The sequence below is a fragment of the Lactuca virosa genome, chromosome 6, assembly GCF_052849685.1.
Source record: "Lactuca virosa cultivar CGN04683 chromosome 6, Lactuca_virosa_CGN04683_v6, whole genome shotgun sequence".
Lineage (NCBI taxonomy): Eukaryota > Viridiplantae > Streptophyta > Magnoliopsida > Asterales > Asteraceae > Lactuca > Lactuca virosa.
In genome coordinates, this window is record NC_136431.1 from 5,304,421 (window position 1) to 5,329,123 (window position 24,703).

General features: G+C 36.2%; 3 protein-coding genes and 1 long non-coding RNA gene across 4 annotated transcripts; 2 read left to right on the top strand and 2 right to left on the bottom strand.

Moving 5' to 3' along the window:
- Positions 1–8,350: 8,350 nt before the first annotated feature.
- LOC145120332 (uncharacterized) lies at positions 8,351–10,851 on the top strand. Its single transcript, XM_079056161.1, has 8 exons — positions 8,351–8,626; positions 9,281–9,363; positions 9,523–9,531; positions 9,637–9,725; positions 9,803–9,876; positions 9,958–10,008; positions 10,093–10,169; positions 10,233–10,851. Exons 1-8 carry the CDS (start codon positions 8,376–8,378, stop codon positions 10,835–10,837), a joined length of 1,239 nt encoding a protein of 412 aa, XP_078912287.1. The 5' UTR covers positions 8,351–8,375; the 3' UTR covers positions 10,838–10,851.
- Positions 10,852–15,814: 4,963 nt separating this feature from the next.
- On the bottom strand, positions 15,815–18,095 carry LOC145118960 (uncharacterized). Its single transcript, XM_079054607.1, has 10 exons — positions 17,940–18,095; positions 17,648–17,709; positions 17,439–17,513; positions 17,226–17,307; positions 17,048–17,118; positions 16,818–16,919; positions 16,620–16,709; positions 16,459–16,533; positions 16,270–16,374; positions 15,815–16,181 (listed from the first exon to the last, which is right to left on the bottom strand). Exons 1-10 carry the CDS (start codon positions 17,992–17,994, stop codon positions 16,023–16,025), a joined length of 876 nt encoding a protein of 291 aa, XP_078910733.1. The 5' UTR covers positions 17,995–18,095; the 3' UTR covers positions 15,815–16,022.
- Positions 18,096–18,811: 716 nt separating this feature from the next.
- Positions 18,812–19,810, bottom strand: LOC145118979 (envelope glycoprotein). Its single transcript, XM_079054620.1, has 2 exons — positions 19,543–19,810; positions 18,812–19,436 (listed from the first exon to the last, which is right to left on the bottom strand). The coding sequence occupies exons 1-2, from the start codon at positions 19,671–19,673 to the stop codon at positions 18,995–18,997; spliced, it is 573 nt and encodes a 190-aa protein (XP_078910746.1). The 5' UTR covers positions 19,674–19,810; the 3' UTR covers positions 18,812–18,994.
- Positions 19,811–23,332: 3,522 nt separating this feature from the next.
- Positions 23,333–24,136, top strand: LOC145120661 (uncharacterized). Its single transcript, XR_013714292.1, has 2 exons — positions 23,333–23,605; positions 23,825–24,136. It is a non-coding gene; the product is annotated as an uncharacterized LOC145120661 (long non-coding RNA).
- Positions 24,137–24,703: the final 567 nt, after the last annotated feature.

Consider the following 24,703-nt stretch of genomic DNA (forward strand, 5'->3'; position numbering starts at 1 on the left):
TTCATTTTAATGTATTTTTCAATCCTGTACTTCCACTCAGGAAAACCATCTGCAGACATTAATCTTGGAATACGCGTAGTAGTGCCCATGACAGTATCAAGTTCGTGAAAATGAGTTTGACTTTGAGATTCCATCAGAAATTAAAGCAAATTAAAATCAGAAAGGAGTTTACGGTTGATGTGTTTACGGCTAGGTGTTTACGGTTCAGTGTTTACGGTTCAGTGTTTACGGCCATAAACTGAGTTTACGGTCGGGTGTTTACGGTCGGGGTGATTACGGTCCAACTGTTTACGGTTTAATAAGATTAGTTTACGGTTAATAACGATATCACGTTTACGGTCCAAGAACACAGTTTACGGTTGAAGAACGGTCTTCAGTTTACGGTCGTAATCTAGGTTTACGGCCGTAATCTCTAGGCAGTAAACTCCCAGAAAATGCGTTTTTGGAGTAGTTTCAATCTTCTTAACGACGATAGCACCAAACCAATCTCGAATCAGTAAAGAATGTTAGTCTAAAACAGCCGTAAATTCGATTAAATAAAGCTTGACACCGGTTTTTCTCTGATACCAATTGTAAGGTCCTGAAACGGATCTTTACCAATGATCAAGCAACAAACAATCAATAGCAATCACAATAGAAGTAGAAGAAGTAAAGAAATCAAGCTTGCACACGTTTATTGCATAAAACGTCTGGTACAACTCGACAGAATAGACCGTGAACTCTATGGCATCAGCAACCTTACAAAGACCTACAACCCCTCTATTTATACTAGACTTGGGCTGGAAACTGGGTTTACGGCCGTAAACAGGCTTACGGCCGTAAACTCATACTTGGGCCGTAAACAGCTAAGCAATCACCAAAAACACACTAAAGACTCATAATGAACTACTACAATGAAAGCCTAGACCAAACCATTAACTGGACCTTTCACCTTTTGCTCGATCAATTTTCTTTCAATACCATGCTTGATCATCTTGCTAAGAAGATGATTGAACCGATCGAAGGTTTGTATCAGTTTCTCTTCAGGTTTCTGTTCGAAAACTCCAAATTCTTAGAGCATCAAGGTTTGAATAGAGTGTTCTAGATCCTCATCGGTTGAGTAAAGTTCCTTCAACCTATCCCAGATTTCTTTCGCCGTTGTGCATGAACCAACTAACCGAAAGGTGTCAGATTGCAATGCGAATCTTATCATTCTCATGGCTTTCACATTGCATAGCAGCTTGTCCTTTTCATCTTGTGGCATCTTATCTTCGTCCGCTACAAGCTTATTATATTCTTTTTGAGTCTTCACTGTCGTGTTCGTTCCAGAGTGAACAAACGGCCCAAGTGTGATTGCTACCCAGATGAGATAACCATTATCTTCATATCCAACCACGTAATCTTCAAAGTGATGCGCCCATACTTCATAGTCTTGAGTGTAAAGAATGGGAATCCTTGTAGTGGATCCAATGTTGTTAGAGATGTTGATGGGATTAGTTTGAGAATCTTCATGAGACATGGTGAGCCTTTTCTTAGAACAGCTAGAATCAGACCTGTAAACTTGAGATTAGGGTTTTATTAAACACAAGAGTTACCGTCGACAGGAAGAAGACGGCATCTTTATATTCGATAAAAGCGGAAACCCTAAAGAATTCTTAACACAAAAGGAATGTGTATTGATCACACAGTCTCCTGCTCTGATACCAATTGTTAGAACAAAGTTCTAGTAGGATCGATAGATTCTAAGCAGAAAAACAATTAAAGACGTAATGATGAACACAAGAATGGTTTAACTGATGTCGAATGATTAAACTTTAACACCTCAGAAGAGCTCGATTAAGAACTTCGACTGTAGAGGTGTTTAGGGTTACAAAAGCAATAACGATAATAATTACAAACGTATCTAATGCATACATGCATGCACTATTTATAGCTTAACCCTACATGATAATCACGGATGGACAGGCCCAATCCGGATATACAATACAAAGCCCATGACGCAACATACAATACCCAACAATATACACACCCTCGGGAATGGTCAATATTGGAGCCTCGCATAGTCTCTACCTCAAGGTCTCAAATTTCGCCTACTGCCCAGGCCCCCACCAAAAACTGACATTCTTCTTCCTCAATGGGGTCAAAGGAACAACAATCTTTGAGAAATCTTGGATGAATCTCCGATAATACCCAGCCAAAATCAGGAAGCTCTGAATCTCATATGGAGACCTCATGACCTCCTACTACATCATTGCCTCGATCTTGTCCGGTTCGACCAATATACCATCTTGGTTGACAAGGTGACCCAAAAATTACACCTCATGCAACCAGACCTCATATTTAGAGAACTTTTCATAAAGTCTCTCCCTCCTCAAAGTAACCAGAACCTCTCGCAAGTGCTCATCATGCTTCTCCTTGGTATCATAATAGACCAAGATATCATCAATAAACATAATAACTGACTGGTCCAACATTAGCATACACACCTGGTTCATAAGATCTATGAAAGTTCTCGGTATGTTAGTGATCCCAAACAACATCACTACAAACTTGTAATGGATATAACGAGTCCTGAAGGTTGTATTCTGTACATCCTTATCCCTGACCCTCATCTGATGATAATCATAGCTCAATTCAATATTGGAAAACCAAGATGCACCCTTCAGATGATCAAACAAATCGTCGATCCCCAAAAGTGGATAACGATTCTTCTTTGTCATCTTGTTCAACTCCCGATAATCGAAACACATGCGATGAGACCCATCCTTCTTCTTCACAAAAAATCGATGCTCCTCAATGTGAAATACTCGGCCTGATAAATCCATTTTCTAACGGCTCTTGTATCCGTGTGGACAACTCCTGCATCTCCGGAGGTGCTAAGTGGTACGGTGCATTAGCTATTGGGGCCGCACCCAGAACCAAATCATTCCGAAACTCCACCTACCTCTCAGGAGGAACTCCCAAAAAATCCTCAAGAAACACATCAGGGAACTCTGGAACAATAGGTACATCATTAACAGTCTTCTTCTCCACAACCCGAGTATCCATAACATACGCCAAAAATCCAGAGTATCACTGTTGAAGATACCTCCTAGCCCTCACAGCTGAGCAAATAGATGGTCCCCACTGAGTATCCTCTCTATTAATAACTAGTTATCCCCTACTTGGGATTCGAATCCTCACCAACTAACACTCACAATAAATCATAGCCCATTCTGACCCAACCAATTCATGCCCACAATAATCTTCATCCCTCGCAGAGGAATGGGGACCAGATCTATCAAATACTTCTCACGGAATAGCTCGAGAATTCAACTCTGGTGAACCCTCGGATCACTCAATGTATGATCATCAACAATATCTATATCGAATGGTTAATCCAACGCTCTTGAAGCATCACTGAACTTCTTGCTAAGTGCAATATACATAAAAGATCGGATAGCCCCCGAGTCGAAAAAAACACGAGCAGTCATAACATTGACTAGAAACATCCCTAAGTAGTTGGAGCGGGTGTCACCATTGCCACTCCTGATAACCTCAGATAGTCGGCCTTCTTGTGGCCTATCTGATTGCAATGAAGCAAATCAGACCTGATCCCTAAGGACAATCCTGGCTAATATGACTGGCCTTGACGCACCTGTAGCAGCCGAACCCACTGATTGACAAACTCCATCGTGTGATTTACCACAATTTCCACAATGGCCCCAACCCTGCTAGCCTCTATATTACAATTCATAATTCTTGTCTTTTTTGTTAGGCCCTCAACTGCCTGAGTCTGAGCTGGTTTCCGCTTCGCCCAAAGCTCCAACTCAGTCTCTCGCTCTCAAGCTCTGTCAAGCATATCCTCCAAATTCCTGCATCCCGAAATGCTAACGAACTCCTTGATGTCATCCCCCAACATATCATGATATCTCGTCTTCTTCATCTCCTCATCTGCAACATATTGTGGAAGCAGCAAAGCTCTATCCCTGAAGTTGGTCATGATTCCGCCACAGTCTTTGGCGTATGACGTAGATCCAAAAACTCTCTCGCCAACTGTTGCACCTTGATAGTTGGTGCAAACTCAGATGTAAACCTAGTAACAAAATCTACCCAGGTCATGGCCTCCCCGGCCTCCGCTCCCAAAGCATGACCAAACTCCTCCCACCAGTCGCAAGCTCGATCCCTCAGAAGGAAAGATGAAAAACTCACCCTTGATCCCTCATGGTAGAAACTCATCCGCTGAGCGCTCTCCATGTTTGTAATTCATCATCTACTGGAAATGGGGTCCTTCTTCCCGAAGAACTATGGGGGCTCACAAGAATTAAACTCCCGAAAGGTGAGAGTTCATGCCCCAAACTGACCAACTGCTATCTCGATACTAAAGTCCCCTAGGTGCTCATCTAGTAACTCCATAATCCTCTCCTTGATAATACCGAACATCACATGGGTCGGATCCAAGATACCGTGTGTGATCTCTAATGTGATAAACTTGTGTATCCTCTCATCAATTTGTTCATCATCAGCGCCTAAACTGGAACCAGAACCTCGGGTAGTCGCCACCATACTGAAAGTCAACAATACAAACGATTAGAACATACCCGAAGAATCCATCATGCTATAAGCTCCTTAGAATTTATGTGACTCTCCTTGATTTGAGTACGGGTCATGTGCTTCCAGTAGTATGGTCCCAATATTGCCTTCCACACTTATTCGTACTTCCCTTAAGAATCATCTTGAATCCTCTAAGTCACTTCACTACGACAACTCTCATAAGTCCTATGTTAAATAGCATACATAACTTACTACAAAGCTTCCTAGTCTTTCCTAGGAATCCTCCAACTCGCTTCTGCATTACTAGGAATCTCTAACAAAACCGTTGGTTGCCTCGTGCATGCAAATTATACACAATACAATATCAAATAGACTGTCAAATAAATGATCCTACCCTAATCCCATAACCAAACAAGGAACAAGAAATAAGGCTAAATCAATCATCATAAGGCTATATCATCCTAATCATGTACAACTTTAAAACATACACTTAGCAATTAACGCTATCAATCTAGACTTCATGTAACACATAACAAACAGTTCCCTAGGCTAGGCATCACAGATGCCAGTAAATTCTATCATGCAAATCCTGAAGGGATCCTTAGCCCTAATCTAGCATGCAGCTAACATAATAACATACTAAAGCATAACATCAATGTATGGGTATTTTGGAAATCACTTACTTGCGTTCGTTTGATTGCACGCATCATACCCCTTTTTCTTTACAAATATACTTTTATTTTTAGAAAACATTTACAAATCCTCAATTTGAGTCCAGACACACCCGAAGGTGTATCTGAATTCCTTAAACCAAGGCTCTGATACCAACTTGTAATTCCCAAAAAATACTAAGTAAATATTTTTGATTTCAAATCACCAAACCATACAACCGTTTAATCGAAACCAACCAATATATATAATTCTCAAAAAAATCACAGTGCGATCAGATCAGGCCCTTTCCCTAGGAACAAGAAGTACCTGAAACATTTAAAAATAAACTGTAGGCACAAAGCTTAGTGAGTTCCCTGAAATACCACATACCATACGTAACATAACGGGTCTATTCCAACCCCAAGTGCATGCTATGGGAAAATCATAGTCTTGCCATCACTTCCTTCTATGGGCCAAATCATGGTTTTTACTTGTACAAGTGTCAGGGGTTAGATCCTATTCTTCCATACAATTGCCATGGGCCAAACCCTACTCTTTCATGCAAATTCCAGGGGGGGTGAGGGGGCAAACCCTAGTACTTCATACAAATGTTGAGGGCCAAACCCTGGTCTTCCATGCAAAAGTCACAAAGACAACTAGTATCTTACATAGTATAGTGAGAAAACTCACCTCACAAACGTAGTCGTTGACTAGCAGGCTCACACGGTAGAAAAAGCAGGTGCTACACACCTCCTAATGAATCAAAGAATGTAAACTCTCAATCTACCTTCTAAATTTGGTCATTTGACTAAAAGTTAAACCAAGTCAAAAAGTCAATGGTCAAAGTCAACTCTAGCTGACCTCTACATCGTGGCCAGCCAATGGTTGCGTCCTAGCCATCCTACATGTTCTCGTAAAAAATCTGCTACCATGTCGTGGTAGTCACGCCACCACGTCATGGTAAAGTCCAGACAAAGCGGCCACGACCAGACTAGTCTCCATGTCATGGCCAACCAATCGCCACGCTGTGGAAACTTCATAAAGACAGCTTAATGGATTAAGCCTTCAATCCGTTAAGCCTTCAGTTCCAACTTTCCAGAATGCTTATTGGGACCATAGTAGTTCATAAAAATTCAAAGTTTATGGATATTTATGTCCTTCCCCAAACTAGGTCAAGAAAAGAGAAAGGTGACCTAAAACTTGTAACATCCTGTTTCAAGAAGTTTCCTATTTCGGGAATTATGGTCATTGGGCGGATCAAGTATAGGCCTTGGGATTCAAAGGATTAGGGTTTAGACTCAATTGTATGTGGATGATATAGGTTATGTGATCCAAGCTCTCGGTTTGTGTTTTGGAGTCAAAGGGTATAATGGTAAAAGTGATGGTTCGGACTTCTTCATGAATTAAGGATTCTAGTTCGGTAAGTTTTGAGTCAAAGGATATTAGATGGGATTGTAGGACTTTTCATTACCTTTTTGAGCATATTAAGAACACTGAAAATGGATTTGGGATGCATAAGTTATGACCATTTGAAGTTATGAGGGAAATGGGTTTTGGCCTATACGTTGGGGGTACATGGCATGTACGTTGTGCATACTGCATGAAAGTGGTGTGGTTATCCTTTGAGTACGTCGGGCGTACATAAGGGTACACATGGCATACCCACATGAATATTAAACCCAATTTTTAGGGTTTGGACCCTATAAAACTAATGGATTTTCTAGGTTATAAACAAAATTACATATGGCGGAAAAACACTTAAACCCTTAAGTTCACATACAACCTAGAAAGGATCTATGTTTTCTTTTTTTATTGCAACTAAATATGAATATCAAGAATCCCTAGGAGAGAGGCTATGAAATTGAAATCATACTAGATTAGAGTTATATACCTTTTGATTATTATTTTAAATAATCAAAGTAAAATCATTCTTCAAGATCTTGGAAAGCTAGCACCAAAGAAATGGATGTCTCTAATGGCTTGTGCCCAAAACACTAGTAGCCTTCCTTGTCTAATAAACAAAGACCAAAAGATTTTTTATTAACTCTTAATAACTAATGCTAAATATTTAATAAAAACTTTTATTAATAAATAATTACTTATTTATTTTCCCCACTTAATAAATAACAAAATAACAATTAATTCTTATTTATTAATTGTTGGTAATAAATATTTATATATTATAAATATTATTTTTATATTTTTATATGATCCTAAGTATATTACCTCATTGGTTCATATTAGGACAACCCATATTATATTTTTTTTTTTCTAAACATCGTGTAACACTCGTATTTTGAAGCTAGAATTTTTGGCATTTTGAGCAAATTAGATTTTTGGAAAAAAAAAATTAAGTAAAATAAAAATAATTTAACTAAAAAAATAAAACTATTAAAAAGAAATTATATAAATTAATTGGATAAATTTTGTTGGCGAAAGTTAAAGTTTCAAAGTTGCTAAAATGTTTAGTTAAGGTTAAATCAAGATTATAGTTTTAGGGGCTATTTTTGCTAAGTTTGGGAAACTTGTATGTGGCTTGGATTTAACTAGGTAAACTATTTATTGAGGACTTAATTATACTAAATTGGTACTTATAAGCTTAATTAAGTTACACTTTCTAAGTTGGAAATGTTGGTAAATGCTTTTATGGGGTACCAAATGTGCTTATTTACTTTGCAATATGGACCAAACTTGTAACAAACGAGATAGTTGGACCAAAAATGTTATATACATACACCAGACATTAGGGAATGTAACTTACTCTTAAACTTTTGATGTGCTTACCTAGAACAGAAAGAGACTTGTGGTCATAGAATGATATTACAGAAATACATTTTATTAAGACGGAAATTTCTTCGGCAATCCTAAAAAAAAACAGAAATTTATTAAAACTTAAAAGTGTGCTTTTTTCTTTTGTCAAATTTGAAAAAACGACATTGTATTTTCTTAAGATAATAGAAAATAAAAAAATATTTTTATGAGACGAGAAAGTAATAAATTATTATGATTTTGTTTTCGTGCTGTCCATGCGCATGGTCTTGAACTTGCCGTTCATTGATTTGTCTCTTTGTTAATTAAATTTGTTTCTAGTTCCAAATGAGATTATGAGACTATATGCCAAAAAATTCAATCCTTTATTTAAAACAACGATTTTGCATTTCTTCCTTCTCTCTAGTTAGTAGTTATCAAAACGTATAGCTTGAAGCTCTCATATGGATTCAGTTGCTACAAAATCTGAAGCAAGTCTAAGAAGGCGTAACTCATTTAGCACGATAAGTGACGCATCAAGTACAATTGTGAAAAGACGGCGTAGATGTCCATCTATGCTAGCATTGAATGATCCCACGACTAACAGTGAGGGAAACCAGATTCAGACATCAACAACACCGCTTGTTGATCAATCCACCACCACCACTACCCCGACCACTGTTAAGAGAAGCTCCAAGTATCGAGGAGTTAGCAGGTTTGGACACTTAACAGATAAAGTTCATGTCATAAATGGGCAAGGCAATTACTCCTATTTTTCTCACTAGTTAACATTGTTTTATCACTATTTTAAAAAAGTATTATCAGAAAGTAAGCAGCTCAAACTTTGTGTTTATAAAAATCTTTTTTTTATGGTATTTTCCGCACAATCTTCCAATTATTTATTTCCAGTGGTCTATTATTTTAAATAATGGTATTTTGTAATAAATAATAATAAAAAAGAATAGTTCGTTGCCCATTTAAGATATTAACCCTTACATATATAATTTTTTTTCAAGAAACGTCGAGTGTGGGGTGCCCGGAAGTATGGGCAGTTGCCCCCTTATAAACTACAATAAGTTAAAAAGTCATGTATATTGTTTAAGGTTTTTTTTTCTTTTTTTTTTTTTTGCAGAATTTCGTAGATAACTATGTTCATTTTTTTCTTAATCTCATTTTCGTCATAACTTGAAGAGAAAAAATATTACTTGTTCACCCATGGTCAACGGGATGGTTGTTTTATTTTTAACGGTGGGAAGTTTTCTTGACAATGACATTTAAAACTTCTTGATATATGTGTTAAGATTCTAACAAACTTTTGTTTTGTGAAATGTGAATTAATGATTGAATAACGGGTTTTATGAATTTATAGGCATCGCTGGACCGGAAGATACGAGGCTCATTTATGGGACAAAGGGTCGTGGAATGCGACACAAAAGAAGAAAGGAAAACAAGGTTGGTTATGTTGATCTTTATTAATGCTCACAAACTTGAGTCAAAATTAATTAAAGATAATGCAAAAAAATTGTCCATTTGTTTCCTTTACTATAAATTAAGTTGCTAATCCAGTTTCTTTATTCATATGTATATGTTGCAACTATTTGGATGAAGCAGTTTATCTTGGTAAGAAACTAATAAATCAACATCAAATATATATTATTTCATAGTCTTATTTCAAAACTACAAGAGAGTAAAATGCAAATGATTTGGATTTGCAAAATCTGTTAGGGGCATATGATGAAGAAGAATCTGCTGCAAGAGCCTATGATTTGGCTGCAATCAAGTATTGGGGAACCACAACTTTCACAAATTTTCAGGTAAGTGACTTTTTTTAAACAGCAAATCTAATTAATCTACTGTTAAACTACTTTTAATTCCATGTATATATATCTAGGTGACTGACTATGAGAAAGAATTGGAGATCATGGAGAACACAACCAAGGAGGAGTATTTAGCCACCTTGAGAAGGTAGTATATACCTAGCTAATTATTATAATTTCAAGTGTTTATATTTTAATACAAAATGACGAAACTGTCCTTCATTCACAGGAGAAGTAGCGGTTTCTCAAGAGGTGTATCAAAGTACAGAGGGGTTGCAAGGTCATTCGCTTTCTTTTTTTCTTAAAATTCTTTCTTTTTTTCCAATTTAGTCAAGATGCTATAATTTCATTAACCACTCCACAGGCATCATCACAATGGTAGATGGGAAGCAAGGATAGGAAGGGTGTTTGGCAACAAGTATCTTTACCTTGGCACTTATAGTGAGTTTCCAATTTTACCCTTCACTTTAATTAGTGGTGATTAATTAATTTGATCATCTTCAGGTACACAAGAGGAGGCTGCTCATGCATACGATATTGCAGCAATAGAATATAGAGGAATCAATGCAGTAACAAATTTCGATTTAAGCACATACATAAGATGGCTGAGAACCAGTTCCAATTCCGGTGGCGGCTCCTCCCAGACACAAGACCAACCATCGCCGCCCGCCACCACCAGCCACCATGTGAATCCACTTATGGAGGAACCTCAGTTTGCTTTCGGTTCCAGTTCCGGTTCATTACCATTAGCGATGACTCCTCAGAACCAACAACTCCTTGACACAAAGATGATGCTGCATGATTCCGATTCCAATTCCAGTTCCAATCATAACGATTCATCACCTGCTCCGAGTGCTCTAAGCCTTCTTCTCAGGTCATCCATGTTTAAAGAACTCGTGGAAAAGAATTTGAATGCGGGGAATGAAGAAGAACATGAGACGAAGATGAAAACCGAAGGGAATGAATTTCGAGGGATGTTTTTCAACGGAATGTGTCCTTCAAAAGTGGGAATGGAATTGGATGCGAAAGATGAATTGCCATTGTTTAGGAATCCAAACCAGTCGCTATGGAATGGTTCCTTGAACATGAACAAGTCTTCTAGGCATTAATTAACAACATTACAAACTAGAAACATATAGATGAGTACTTGTGTTAATTTAAATAAAGGTTTTCAAGATTGTACACATTACAAATAAAACTTGAGATGAACAGGTTGGTTCGACGAAGGGCAAAACCGTCTATATAATAATATACACACCCTTCAAGAATTGGACATGAGTCCCAAGAGGTTTTGACCAGGTCGTACGGGAGGGTCTTTTGTCCGATGATGCATGGTTCGTACACCCTTGGGGACTTGTTTGGCAAGACGTATTACGTATAGTAGAGGGTTAAGCAGTGTCATACATCGTCGTAAGCCTTGGGAACAAGTCCTACAAAGACAATACCCATAGACCTTGAGTATACTTCTTATGTGGTGTCTTATACTATATACATATATAGGTGCCATTACACCTTCAGTAAGTAACATAGGTTCCTAGACGTGTAGTCTACTTATTTATTGTCAAACGAGTACATTGAAATTAAGAGACTTCCAAATATAACCACATTTGTACTTTGTACCTTCGGTGCCAAAAAAATACCCAAAGTTTTCAACAATGACCATTTATTCCCAAAAAAATACCCAAAGTTTTCAACAATGACCATTTATTCCAGAGAAGTTAGGTGTTCATTATTTAGATAAAACTGAATTAACATGAATATGATTGGATGATTTGGTTTAGATATTTTGATTTTTAGATTGGTTAAAACCTAATTATTAGTAATTTTGGATTTTAAATTGGTTTTGGTTTATATAATAGAAACTAAGTGTGAGACTCATGTATTATATGGATTTCTTTCAAATAAAAATTAAATATGAAATTCTAAGCATTTGAGAAGTTTGAATTTATAAGAAATTGGAGAAAAATGTTGAATTATTAAAAATAAAGTGTTTTCTTCTCTTTTAAATGTAAACAAATAATTTAGATAAATAAATAAAAGAAACTAACGAAGCATTAATTTAGTAATTTTGAAATTAAAGGAAAATCCATTAATGAAATTGATATGCATTTATTATTATATTTAAATATTATATGGAATTTAATAAAATAAAAAACCATAAAATTGACATGTGGAATAAAATTTAATTTAAAATAACCATAAAATTACATGTGGCAAAATGAATGAGAATGTGATATGAAACAAAAAGATCTTTATTTATTAGAATAGATTTAATAGTCTGAAAAAACATAATATCACTTTATTATTTAATTATTTATTTAATATATATTTTTAATTATTTATTATTTTAGTAAATTACTTTTTTCATATAAATTTAAAAAGTTTCACCTAATAAAAAAAGTTAATATTTATTTTTTCTTAAAAGTTTTTTTCTATAAACTATTAAACTATAATATATTTTATTAGTACTTTATGAATTTTAATCCACAACAAAATAATTCGTTTATGTTTCTTTTATAAAATTAGTTAATATTCTAATTATATGTGTTTTTAAAAAGTTATGATTCTTGAAAACTGAATTGTAATTTGGTTGGATCAGATTAGATTTAAATTTAGTTTGGACTATTCAGATTCATGTCTTGAAACCCGAAATCAATTTGGATTCATTTGATTGGATTGGATCAAACCAATCCATCCGAGCGAACACCCATAAACAAAGGGTGTGAGTTTTTCCCCTCAATTTGTTTTTTGAATCGACCTTAAAACTATCTTTTTACCGTTGGAAATGATGTACTTATAATCGACCCTAAAACGACATTTAAAACTAGTTTTTTACCATCAAAGTGATGTAGTTTTTGATAAATAATTCAACCACTTAACTAAATATTATTTAAGAAAAAGAAAAACAAAAATATTCCTTTTTCCTAATCATTTTCCAAAAAAAATAGCTAATTTCTTTTTTTTTAAATGATATTTTTAAATAATCATATTTTGTAATAACAAAAAAACAGAATAGTTTGTTGCCCATTTAAAATATTAACCCTTACATATAAATAAAAAATGCTAAGGAGCTGACTTTTTCAAGAAACTTCGAGTTGAGATGGCCCGCAATATGGACAAAAAAGAGAAGGGAAAAATAAACATGGGATCATAGATGAGTAGATAGGAAATCGTTGATGGTTATATGCAGGGCCGGCCCAAGGTAAGTTCAAGAGGTGGCCTTGAACAGGGCCCATCCTTCACCAAGGGGCCCAATTTTTTAGCCTAATGTAGTAGTACATCCATTAGGGCACTTCTCCTCTTCACTGAAAACCAAAACACGTTTTCATCCAAAACAAAGAGAATCAAAATTGAAAGTGGGATCATGATTAAAATCGATTTTAATACTGCCTCGTTTTCAGTCGCATGCATGAAGATAAAGCAATTGATGGTGGGGAACGATTCAATTCTTGGTAACGATCTCATAATCTTAGTATATCTCCAAATTTAAAATATCGCATCCTTCAAGGCTTCAGCAATAACAACAATTTCTGCATTTTGGATCCCCTGTTCTTAAAAAATCGTAGTCTTCAACACTCTTCTTGTTCTTGAATAGCAGCCTTTAACCATGACTCACCCTTATGTTAAAAAATCATTGTCTTCAGCACTTCTTCTTCTTTTCAAACCACAGGACAACAACATTGTTCTGAACTTATTCTCTTCTTTCTTGACATCTTATAAGTTGTAAGTAACCCAATATATCTTTATATCTTTTATTTTTATTTTTTTACATTTTAGAGTATGTTTTCGATTTAGATTTACCAGGTTTTTAGAGTAATGCATTTGGTTTATCAAGAGTCTAAGAGTTTTTGATTCCTTTATTTCTAAATAATATGATGTATTATACGTTTTTTTGATCATTCATCCTTTCTGGTTTTCGTTTTTAAGAGATAAATGTTGTATTTAATTATGATTTTAACATCTCTTCTAATTTTGATTTTTACAGAATTTTAGCTTTAGTAGGACAATCATCGAGAATCTAGTTTTATATGTTTTTTAATACGTAAACGACAAATAAGGTTACCAGTTCTAAATTATACAGATTTTGAAAGGGTAATTAACAATTACGATTATATCAGATCATCACTTTTGAATTTTAAATTCCTGTCATCCCAAATTTTATTTTTCTATCTTTCTGATTCAGATTATCACATTTCACTTTTTGTGAATTTGATTTGATTTTTCTAAGAACATGAAAAGAGAAAACTGCAAATAAGGTGTTATGCTAATACATCTATTATAAAAAAGTTGGATTTGAATAATAACAATTTATAAGCAGAAAGGAGTTTTTTTTTTTTTTTTACCAATGTACCATCTGGAATGACATTTTGTCTTTTATATACGGTACAAGTTTAAATGATTAGAACTTTTACTGTTTATTTTTTTAGAATTTTCAAGATTTAAGGCCCTTTTTAACTAAATTGCACAGGGCCTCTAAATTCTCGGGCCCGGCCCTGGTTATATGTCATTTGCGATTCTGTGTCTCGTGAAATTGGCAAAGTGAAAAAAAAAAATTTATACCCTACTCGAAATTGTATGTCAGAAAATGAAATTGCAGGTGAGTTAGTGAAATAGGAGGCGCCTTGCCTTCATTTGTTTTTTGTTAGCTAAAAATGTCCATTTCAAAAGAAGATTATTAGGAAAACCGTCTATTTTTGTTTTCTTTTCTCATGTTTTTCAAGTTTTTTTTTTTTGAAACGGCAAATAATTTAAGTATCTTCTATAGGATTGAAACCATGACCTCCTAGTTAGTTGGTAGAATTAGCCCCCTTTTTATATTTCATCTTACTTCCTAATTATAGTTAAGCTTTAAATCTTTGTTATTTATTATTAACTAATTAATTTTTTAATAAATACTAAATAACATTTCATTATAATTGTCAAAATTATCGTATTGTAATATATATTATTTTAATTAAATTTTTTGCTGTGTAATATTTAATTTTAAAAAATTGATATTTTTGTAAATATGACAATTTTGGAAGATGTTTTATAATACAGTTCATAGTTCATATTAGATGGGATAGATTAGTAAATTATAGAAAGAAAAAACTTCATCTATTTTGGACAAGAAGGTTTTATAGTACATTTCAAAGAGGACCAAAGAGTTAGTACTCCTTCCAACAAACATTTCTAGGTAAACATTGTTATTATACAAAAATATCATCCATATCTTCATGTGAAGTTAGAATGAGCATATTGTTTTTTTACTACGTATAAACACTATTTCTTAAAGTATGCCGTGATGTAGTAAAATACATTCAACGATAAAATATTTTAGATGTTAGAAGAATATGAAAAACATATTTTCCTTGTATTGATGGTGATTATATCATCTAAAAATAAATTTAGACTTTGGAATCTCACTCCAAAGCCCCATGAGACAGAATATTATTCTCCAACAAAAATTCTACTGACGGATCATTTGAAAAATATAAAGCCCGACATTTGGGGATGTTATTAATTTAGTTAGATATGATTGCTAGACTATGACTATGATTAGTTAGATATTGTATAAATCTCATCACATCTAATGAGAAAGGCATGACGTCTTTGTTTTTTTGAAGCCAAAATGTATACAGTCTGCAGACCACATCTGCATGCCTCTGCTGCAGAAGAGGTGGACCAAATGTCTGCAGTCTGCAATAAGAAGATTGTTTGTTTTTAACGTCTGCAGCTGTTGAAATAAATTGATTTTTCAAACTTAATTTAATATCATAAACATTAAAAATGAATTTTTAGCAAAAAAAAAAAAAAAAAAAAAAAAAAAAAACAGCACGGTGGCCCATGTTTTTTTTTGTTTAGGTTAAAATGAAGTCTGGAGACCTTCGAAGACAGTGGTCCATGTCTGCGCCAGGAAGACCTCGCGCATTTGATCTGCGCACTTCCAAAAAACAAACACTCTGCGATTGCATATGTTTGCGCGTTGTCTGCGCGGCGCAGACAAACGTGGTTGCACAGATCTTAACAAAAAAAACAAACAGCCCCTAAGTATTAAGTTCCCCATCATGCAAAATATCTATCAACGGCACATAACGAAATCAATATGAGTTACAACGGAATGTGTATTTCAAAGGTTGGAATGGAATTGGACAAGAAAGCTGAATTTACCATTGTTTCAAAATCCAAATCAGTCAACTATGGAATGGTTCATTGAACATGAACAAGTCCCCTCTAAACATTAACCATAAATAAACGTTTTCACTATTCTACACGTTACAAATAGAACTTCGAGGATGAGGGGCAATATCGTCTTTATATTAATTTGACCGTATGTCTCCTGGTCAACATTCTTGATTGTATTTGTTTCTCTGGATCTAAATTATCAGCAATCTCCTTTACACCATCAAGAGAGAGAATTCCATCAGATGAGAGATGACCATCAAACGACTTCCCAGCAAGCTTAAACTGTTTCTATAATTATAATTAAAAAAAAAATTATAAAAAACTGGGGAACATTCCATTAAATGAATTATAAAAAAAGTCAACGTTGAAGTCAAACCTGTGCAGTGCCAGATAACTTGTTTCCATCAGCCATATTGCAGAGGTACCACACTCCAAGATTAGTCATATCTTGTTTTTCTTCCAATGTCATTATCTTTCCATTCTAAAAAACCAATTAATAATAAAAACAAAATTTTATAAAAAGCAACAGAAAAATGTGAATTAACAAAAAATAATAATAACTCACCAAACCAGAAATCATTTTATTTAGTGAATCCAAATCATACCCTATTTGGGAAACATCAGCACGAACATCAGTCACCTGTTTTACAAATTCAACAAATCCGTTATATATTTATATTATTATATAAAACCATGTAATATTAGTGTTTAACAAATCAAATGTACCTCGTTTTTAATTAGTTTTGATATTTCAACTTGATCATCCAATTTCCCATCCAAATTCTCAATCCTCTGGGTTAAGTGCCTCTTTGCTGCCTGATTAAACAAAAAACAAAAAATTAAAAAAATAAATAAAAACTATGAATGTAGACATGATATGACGTAATTAAAAAGAAAAATAGTTTTTTATGCTTCAAAACTTACAGCGAGAGCATCTGTAACTTGTTCTAGATTTTTTGTCAAATTTGAAACAGCATTTGCCATGTTACTCTTGGTGACATACATGAGGTCTGAAAATGAAACACCCTAAACACAAGATTTGAGAGAAAAAAAAAATTTGTCAAAAATTTGACATAATGTTTGACAAATGACAAATGAATTGAAAAACATTTTTTGTGTGAATCAAAAGTCAAAACAAAGCAATACGCATATACCTTCCACCACATGTATCCATAGCCCACTGCACCTAATGCAGCAGCAGGTACCACCATAGATGTTATATTACCTATATTTTATTGTAAGATGTAAGATTTACATTACAAAAAAAAATGGAAATTAGAATTTAACCAAAAAGTGACTTTTTCAATGACTTTAAAACAGTGTAGAACATACCACTAGAACCCCCATTTAAAACAGTGATTTGATTTTGACGTGAAGAAGCTAGCTGTCTAACTTCCATTGCTAACCTTCGAACCTGTTTTTTTTTTTTCAGAATTAAATTCGATTACCGTATACTTGTAAACAAAGTATAGAAAAGTTGAAATTTTGAAATTGCTTTATTGAAAACTAAAATTTTACATAAACAGCTTATGGATAAAACAATACCTGGCTAGCGATGGCATCTGAATAATCTCCTTCAGCTCCATCTCCTTGTTTTCCCTCATATCCTTTCACTAAACCCTGTCCAATTGAAACTCTATTGGAATTAAAACCTAATCAGAACTTCAAATTTTGGTCTTTGGAAAACTGAATCACTTGAGATCACATGAATGTCAAATTGGCTAAATAAGCATCGAATTGATAGCATCGTTTACCTGAAGTTCGCCCAATACATCAGAAAGCTTCCCGTTTTTAAACAGCAATGTACCAGTGTACCCTGCACACAAAACAGATCCATATGTGCATCAAATTAACGACTCTCTTACACATTATATCTCTCGAACTCACAACCTAATGATTGTATAGACTTGATTAGCACCATTGGCGCAAAAACCACTGTAAGGTAGAATATATAATATGATCGATTTGATTAACATATATGCAGTTGAAGATTATAAATAGGTATGCAACAGATGGAGGGGTATGATTGTGTAAAGAAAAAGAAACCTGTTCCGACTAAGATGATGATCTTATAAAACCCCATGCCAGCATGCGTCGCCATAGCCGCTGTGCACTCCTTCAGGAACGAAATCAAACCCTCGTTTCCGTCTGATGAAGAACACTGACCGCTGTTCTAACGCCATGCCAAAACGTCATCGTCAAAGGTTTAGCAGCAGCCGCGTGATAGATCCACAATGTTTGGGCCTAATAATTGAACCTGGGCCTGAATTTTTCGGGCTTTTTTGTTTGTATTGTTTGAAGGAAGTAAAAGGTAAAGGCATAATTTTAAAAAGATTTATTATTTGAGCTATTTATTAAATCACTATATATGCATTTGATCTCTTTTTTTTTATTTATAAAAAAATGATCATCCATCAACAAGATAGTAGTACCTCGCGAGTTCGTAAGGAGGGTCCACTTTCCCATAAAGTAACCTCGCAAAATCTTTTTGATGTCCTAATATTTAGCAAATGATAGCTCTCATCTATTAATCTGTGAGTTTTACCCAGTTGAACCTTAGATGATAAATGTGTGCTCATATGATAAACTGTCTTTTCATAAACCATGTTGATATTATGTAGAGAAACTTATATTAAGTATATATGAAATGATCCATCATCCATGAATATAAAAGAAGAGTCAGAATAAATCTTTAATGTTGCAGAAAGCAAACAAGCAAATTAAAATGATCCATAAACGTTAAAGAAGAGTTGGATAAATCTTTAATGTTGCAAGAAAGGACCAACAAGCAACTTAGAACGATTTATATCGCATCATTTGTAGTGAAAGAGCAATTGAGCAACGATTAACTACTAGCTAGATGTGATCTTATAAAAGGACAAAAACAACATATAATGTTGGCCAAAACAAGACTATGATTAGTGAAACTGTTTGCTATTTTCATTGAACATATATTCCACAGCAAAAATGGAAAAACAACCCATTGACATTGACATCCATTCCTATATTAACTACAACAGAGGATTTGGAAGATATTTTTTCAATTTGATTTACTCTCAGAAAGGAACAATAACAACTATGAAAATCCACAAGAACAAACACTACCCATGAGCCAACCATTGCATTATATCATTACGAACAACTCCATTAAACCCAAAACTCTTCTTGCTGCTTGAAACCATATCTCTGTACTGCATATTACTCGCAACAAGCTCTCGACGCCTCAACAACTTCGCAATAGTCGGATATGTTGTAAGCCAAAGATTTCTCGACGATGTAACAAGACGCCTTCCAGATTCTCGATACCCAAATCCTCCTCTACTTTTCTGTTGAAATGATTCTATCAACTGCATGTTTCTGTTTGGCATTCTCATCGTGTTCCTCACATATGGGGCAAAACTTCCAGCTCGAATCTGGGTCACCGGTTCCATCTTCTCAAGCCACTTGAGAATCCAATTGCCCAGATTCCGACCGATTTCAATGTCTCTCCGTTGTACCTCGCGATGAACCTTCAGTGTTGCATCAAATACAGTTCGAGTTTTCCTGTTATACAACAGATTTATAATCAAATTGAGTAATTAACCCAAAACCTAATCGACGATCGATAGAATTTATAAATATCAAAAGCTAAAGATTGAGAGATAGACACCTGTGGAGGAATTGACGGATCTTGGGGTGTTTAGGGCTAACAAGACGACGTTGAATGTGAAGAGCAAGCCTGTATGTTCTCTTTAACCCTAAGAAATACGCTGTCCCTAATGTAATTTCCCATAGCACCATTGTTATGCAAGAAGATCTTGGCTGAATTCTGTCTATGTAGTAGAAATAGAATAGCGTCCCATTACTTTTCTTTCCCTGTTTCGTTTTCCCCAAGCCAACTTCGTCACTGCTTACAAACGTCCATGTCTTTCTAATTTGCGTTAACAGGTAGTGGAAGTTTGGTTTATTGGACACTATCGCTACTTACTAAAGTCCACAAAAGAGGCCCAAAATCGCAAAAGCCCGTTCTCCAGACTTACACTTTCCTTAATTGGATATTCATCTTCAAAACACTTAGGTTGTTGGATGTGGTTCTAACTTCTAACACCACATCAGTATAATCTAATCCACCTCTTCGGCATCATCACACCACATCAGCTCCACATGAATGGGGCATGGTGATCTCTTGAGTGATAGATGTGAAGAAGAAGCAATCAAGAAAAAAAGAAAATAGAAGGTGGTGAGGAAGGGGAATGAGGATGGTCGCGAGAAGCCACTCAATATCAGCATCATTTGAGAGGGGGGTGGTGTTCACCTGAGTGATGGGTGGCTACATAAGCATGATGTGGGTGGCATGATGCCCATATTGTATTGCCTTAGGCTAGATGTTATATACCCTTCCCACACAAACATCGATGTCCTACCTACCATTTACGTCCTATGTAGAGTGATCATTCTTTATTTTCTCTTGTTTTTTGGTTTTGTTTGTATTAAAAAATGGGTAAAAATGATAAATGGTATACCTAGCCTCCGAGAACCTTATAAGAGATTTGATTTGAAGGAATGTGAGAAACGAAGACAATGATTTGACTATTGAGATCCCAATCGACGTGCATCAATGTAAAATAGAACTATTGAATCACAAGTGACTCACTCCCTTTATTTTATGTTTATATAAAATTAAATACATAACACACTCATAACCATATTGAAACATCCCAAAAAAACAGACCAAAAATTTCTTTTTAAAATCATTTATAATAAAACCATAAGTCATCCATCATCATAAAAAAAATCATAAATCGTGTATCTCAAAACATCGTGTCAAAATACTGTATCAAAATCATTTGAGAAAATATCAGAGTCTAAACATCCCAGGCTGAAACTGTGGTATGTGTCATGCGATCATCCCGAGTCATTCCCCTTGCTAATGGAAGTACCTGAAACCAAAACTAAAAACTGTAAGCACGAAGCTTAGTGAGTTCCCCAAACTACCACATACCATACAAATATCATGCAACTAGGAGATACGGGCCCCGCCCACTCTCATGGAGATTCGGGCCCCGCCCACACTCTGTTGTCTAGGAGATTCGGTCCCCGCCCACACTCTGTTGTCTAGGAGATTCGGTCCCCGCCCACACTCTGTTGTCTAGGAGATTCGGGCCCCACCCACACTCCGCTGTCTAGGAGATTCGGGCCCCGCCCACACTCAACTACTAACATATCACATATACGGGCCGACCTTGGTGTCGTAGACCCGTTCCTACTGAAGGAAACTCACCTCGCAAGACTGACTGTTGAAAACTCGAGTGAGAAATCCCCGTCTGTTGCTCCGGTGACTCTCCGACTATCAATTCCATAATAACACTTAATCAGAATCTGCTAATCCCTCTAGGGTAAAATGACCATTTTACCCCTGGTCAAAGTCAAAGTCAACTCCCAGTCAACCCAACTCGGCGAGTCCATGAAATACTTAAACTCGTGGTCAACTGAGTCAACTCGTCGAGTCCCTTAACAGACTCGTCAGTTTCTTTCTGTCATAATAATCGGGTCAACCCGCTTCAACTCGTCGAGTCCTTCCCTGGACTCGCCGAGTTCCCCTGTCTGATTGAGCCATCCCAATGGATTAAGCTCCTACCATTCAGATCTATGTTCCAAACTTCATCTACATACTGGGAATACACTCTTAAGGATAAAGTTTCCAACTTTACCCGTCCTTATTCCTTCCTAATGGGTTTAACCCAAACCCTAACTTTCTTAAGAAATAAATATTGGTCCACAAGCCATAATACCCTAAACCAAGGCACAATATACTAGATCTAGGTTCTTATCATTTGTGGGACACGTAAAGTCCCGAGCTTTCCTCCCATGCATGGTCTTTTAGGGCTAAAAGGCCATGTTCTTGCATATAAGCTTGCATGGGGTATCCATGGTCATAAAGTTTGCACCTTTATGCCATGGAGCCCTTCCTAGACCCCAGATCTGAGATGTAAATCACTTGGGACGTCCCAATCCCAAGGACTAAGGTTCTTGAACCAAATCCTTCATAAAATGAAAACAAATAGATCTAAGAGAAGAAATATCAAATTAGGGACTTGATTACCATAAAATGTAGTAAATGGAGTGTAGTTCCTGGATCTACTTCTTCCCCTTTGAGCCTTCTATCTTCTTCTTCTTCCACATGCTTCAAAAAGCACACATAACACTCAAAATGGCAAGGAATAGCTCAAAATCACTCAAGGTAGATTAGGGTTTCGAGATTAGGGTTTGGAGGTGAGAGAGGCTGGGGTGGAGGCCAAATATGATGTTTAAATAGGGTGCAAACCCTAAAGATTAGGGTTTCCTCCTGATGAACCTACTCGTCGAGTCAAGGCTTCGACTCGTCGAGTAGACCACTTAAACCCCGCGACCAAGTTGGCATCTACTCAGCGAGTTAGGGCTACCAACTCGTCGAGTAGCTCTTACGAAATGAATACTTTAATAGATTAAATGCGTACCAGGAACAGGGCGTTACATATATATGGTTAAACGGAGTGGAGTCGATGACATCCACTCCACCTAGATAAAATCATGTCATGGCATTTCAATATCATCTTCATTGAGTGGTGTTGATTGTAGATGTATGGAGGGTGTGATGCATGCGCTTATCGTTCAAAGCATGTCATCGACGTATGTCGGCATCATGGGATGGTGTATGCCGCCAACATCATGTGCCAAATCGGATGCTCCACACCATTTATTCTAATGTCATGTTTTCATGACCAAAAGTGTCATTATTGTGTTGACCAAGAAAATAACGATTGTGTCATTTGGTTGTCTGCCTATCAAGATCAAAAGGAGGTTGTATTAGAGCATTGGGTGTGGGCAACTAGTCATAACATCAAATTGGTGTCACCTCACTTGTCGCATAAGCAATGGTGTTATAACACCAAGTGGGGAAATGGTCACCATGTTAAGAGCATGTTATAACACCAACTTTTTTTCATTTCATATATATATATATATATATATATATATATATATATATATATATATAGTTTCTTTTTTTTTTAGTTAAAGCAAATATATTTTAAATAAAACATAATATATAAATAAAACAAAATGTTTAAAAAAATTGTAACATCCTGTTTGAAATAGAGTAATTAAATAATAAAACCGAAACCCCAAAAGGTAAATTTATAATTTATATTAATTTATAATGGCCCTAAAACCAATAATATTTAGCGGAGAGTGGTTTCGGGGAGCCAAATGATATAATTTGGGACTTTCGAGGGTTAAAGTGTAAATTCAGGATTTATTTCGTAAAAAATTTTAAAAGTCAAGGCATGTTTGGTAAGATTAGGACTTAAATTGAAAAGATATTGAAGTGCTGAGGGCCGAATGGTAATATTCGGATTTTATTTGAGAAGAATAAGGGAGGAGGGGTCGGATGCGTCAAATGGCACAAACTCTATATTGGAGACGGGGATTAAACCTGTCACCCTCCTTGCATCTCATTCCCTCAAACGAAAGGAACCCTAAACCTAAGGATGTTCCAGCCGCCACCCTCACTACATTCGCCCTCCAGCCGCTACTACCTTCGGAACACCCGCATCCGTCGCCGCCTCGCCGATGGACGCCACCACCATTGTACCGCTACCGGAAGCGCTGTGAACAGCTGGGACGACCGCCGGAGGCCGACGAACGGCCATAATCGTTGCTGCGTAGGGTCATGAGAGACAGGGAAGCCACGAGTAAGGCCTTCTGCCATCTCTCTCTCTATCCCCTTTCCTTGCTCTTTCCGGCGACTGAGACGTGGGTCACGTCCTCATGGTTGCTTCCGGCCTCGGCCACCGTTCCTGTTAGCTCCGACACCGCCACCAGCCACCGTGAGGGGTGGCTGTGTGCGTGAATTAGTATGTATGTGAATATATTTCTTGGGATTTATGTGGTAAGGAATATATCTTGGACAGGGAATCGGGAAGAAACTTATCACCGTCACCTACTGCCACCGCTATGCCGCTTGCGGTGCTGCTGCCATCGCCAAACGCCACCAGGTGGGTGGCTGGATCCATTTGCAAGCAAGAAAGTGTGTGGGTGTGTGTATTCTGCTGTAGAGTGGGGTTTGTTTAGCTGGAAAATCGGGAATGGCCACCACCACCACCGTGAGGTGGTGGCTGCCGCCATGAGCCACCATTGTGTGTTTTTATGTAGTTAGTGCGTGTTTATTCTTGGTGAAGGCATTGTAAATTGTAATTAGCTAAAGTATAATAAATTGAAAACCACCACCTTAGGGTTGTGCTGCTACCGGCCGTCGTGTCGGGTGGCGGTGTGCTTGCCTCGTTGAGTTCGATTCGTTTAGGGTGCTTGAAACCCTAATGGGCCTTGTAAGCCCTAATGGATCCTAATTGACCCAATAAAACCCTAATGGGCTTAATGATTTTCAAGTGGGCCTAATAGGCCTAATAAAGCCCTAATTGACCTAAAAGCCCAACAAATTGATAAATGGGCTAGTATTTGGTTTGGAAAACCCTAATGCCAATAAAAACCTAATTTGGGGAATTAATCGGGACACACGGGAATTATTTAATAACTTGAGATATTAAATAATAATCATTGGCAAAAATGAATCTAAGCAATATTAGACTTAATGGATTAAGTCCTTAATGGGTTAAGTGAGAAATACTTAACCCTAATCGTCATTTTATGAGAAACCTTAATTTCACTTGGGTTTATTGTTGGGCCTTCTTTTGGGCCTTCATGATTGGGTTATTAGATGGGCCATCCAAGATCAAGCAAATAGACCAGAATAATTAATGGGCTTTGGGGTAAGGTCCATATAAGGGGTTTGG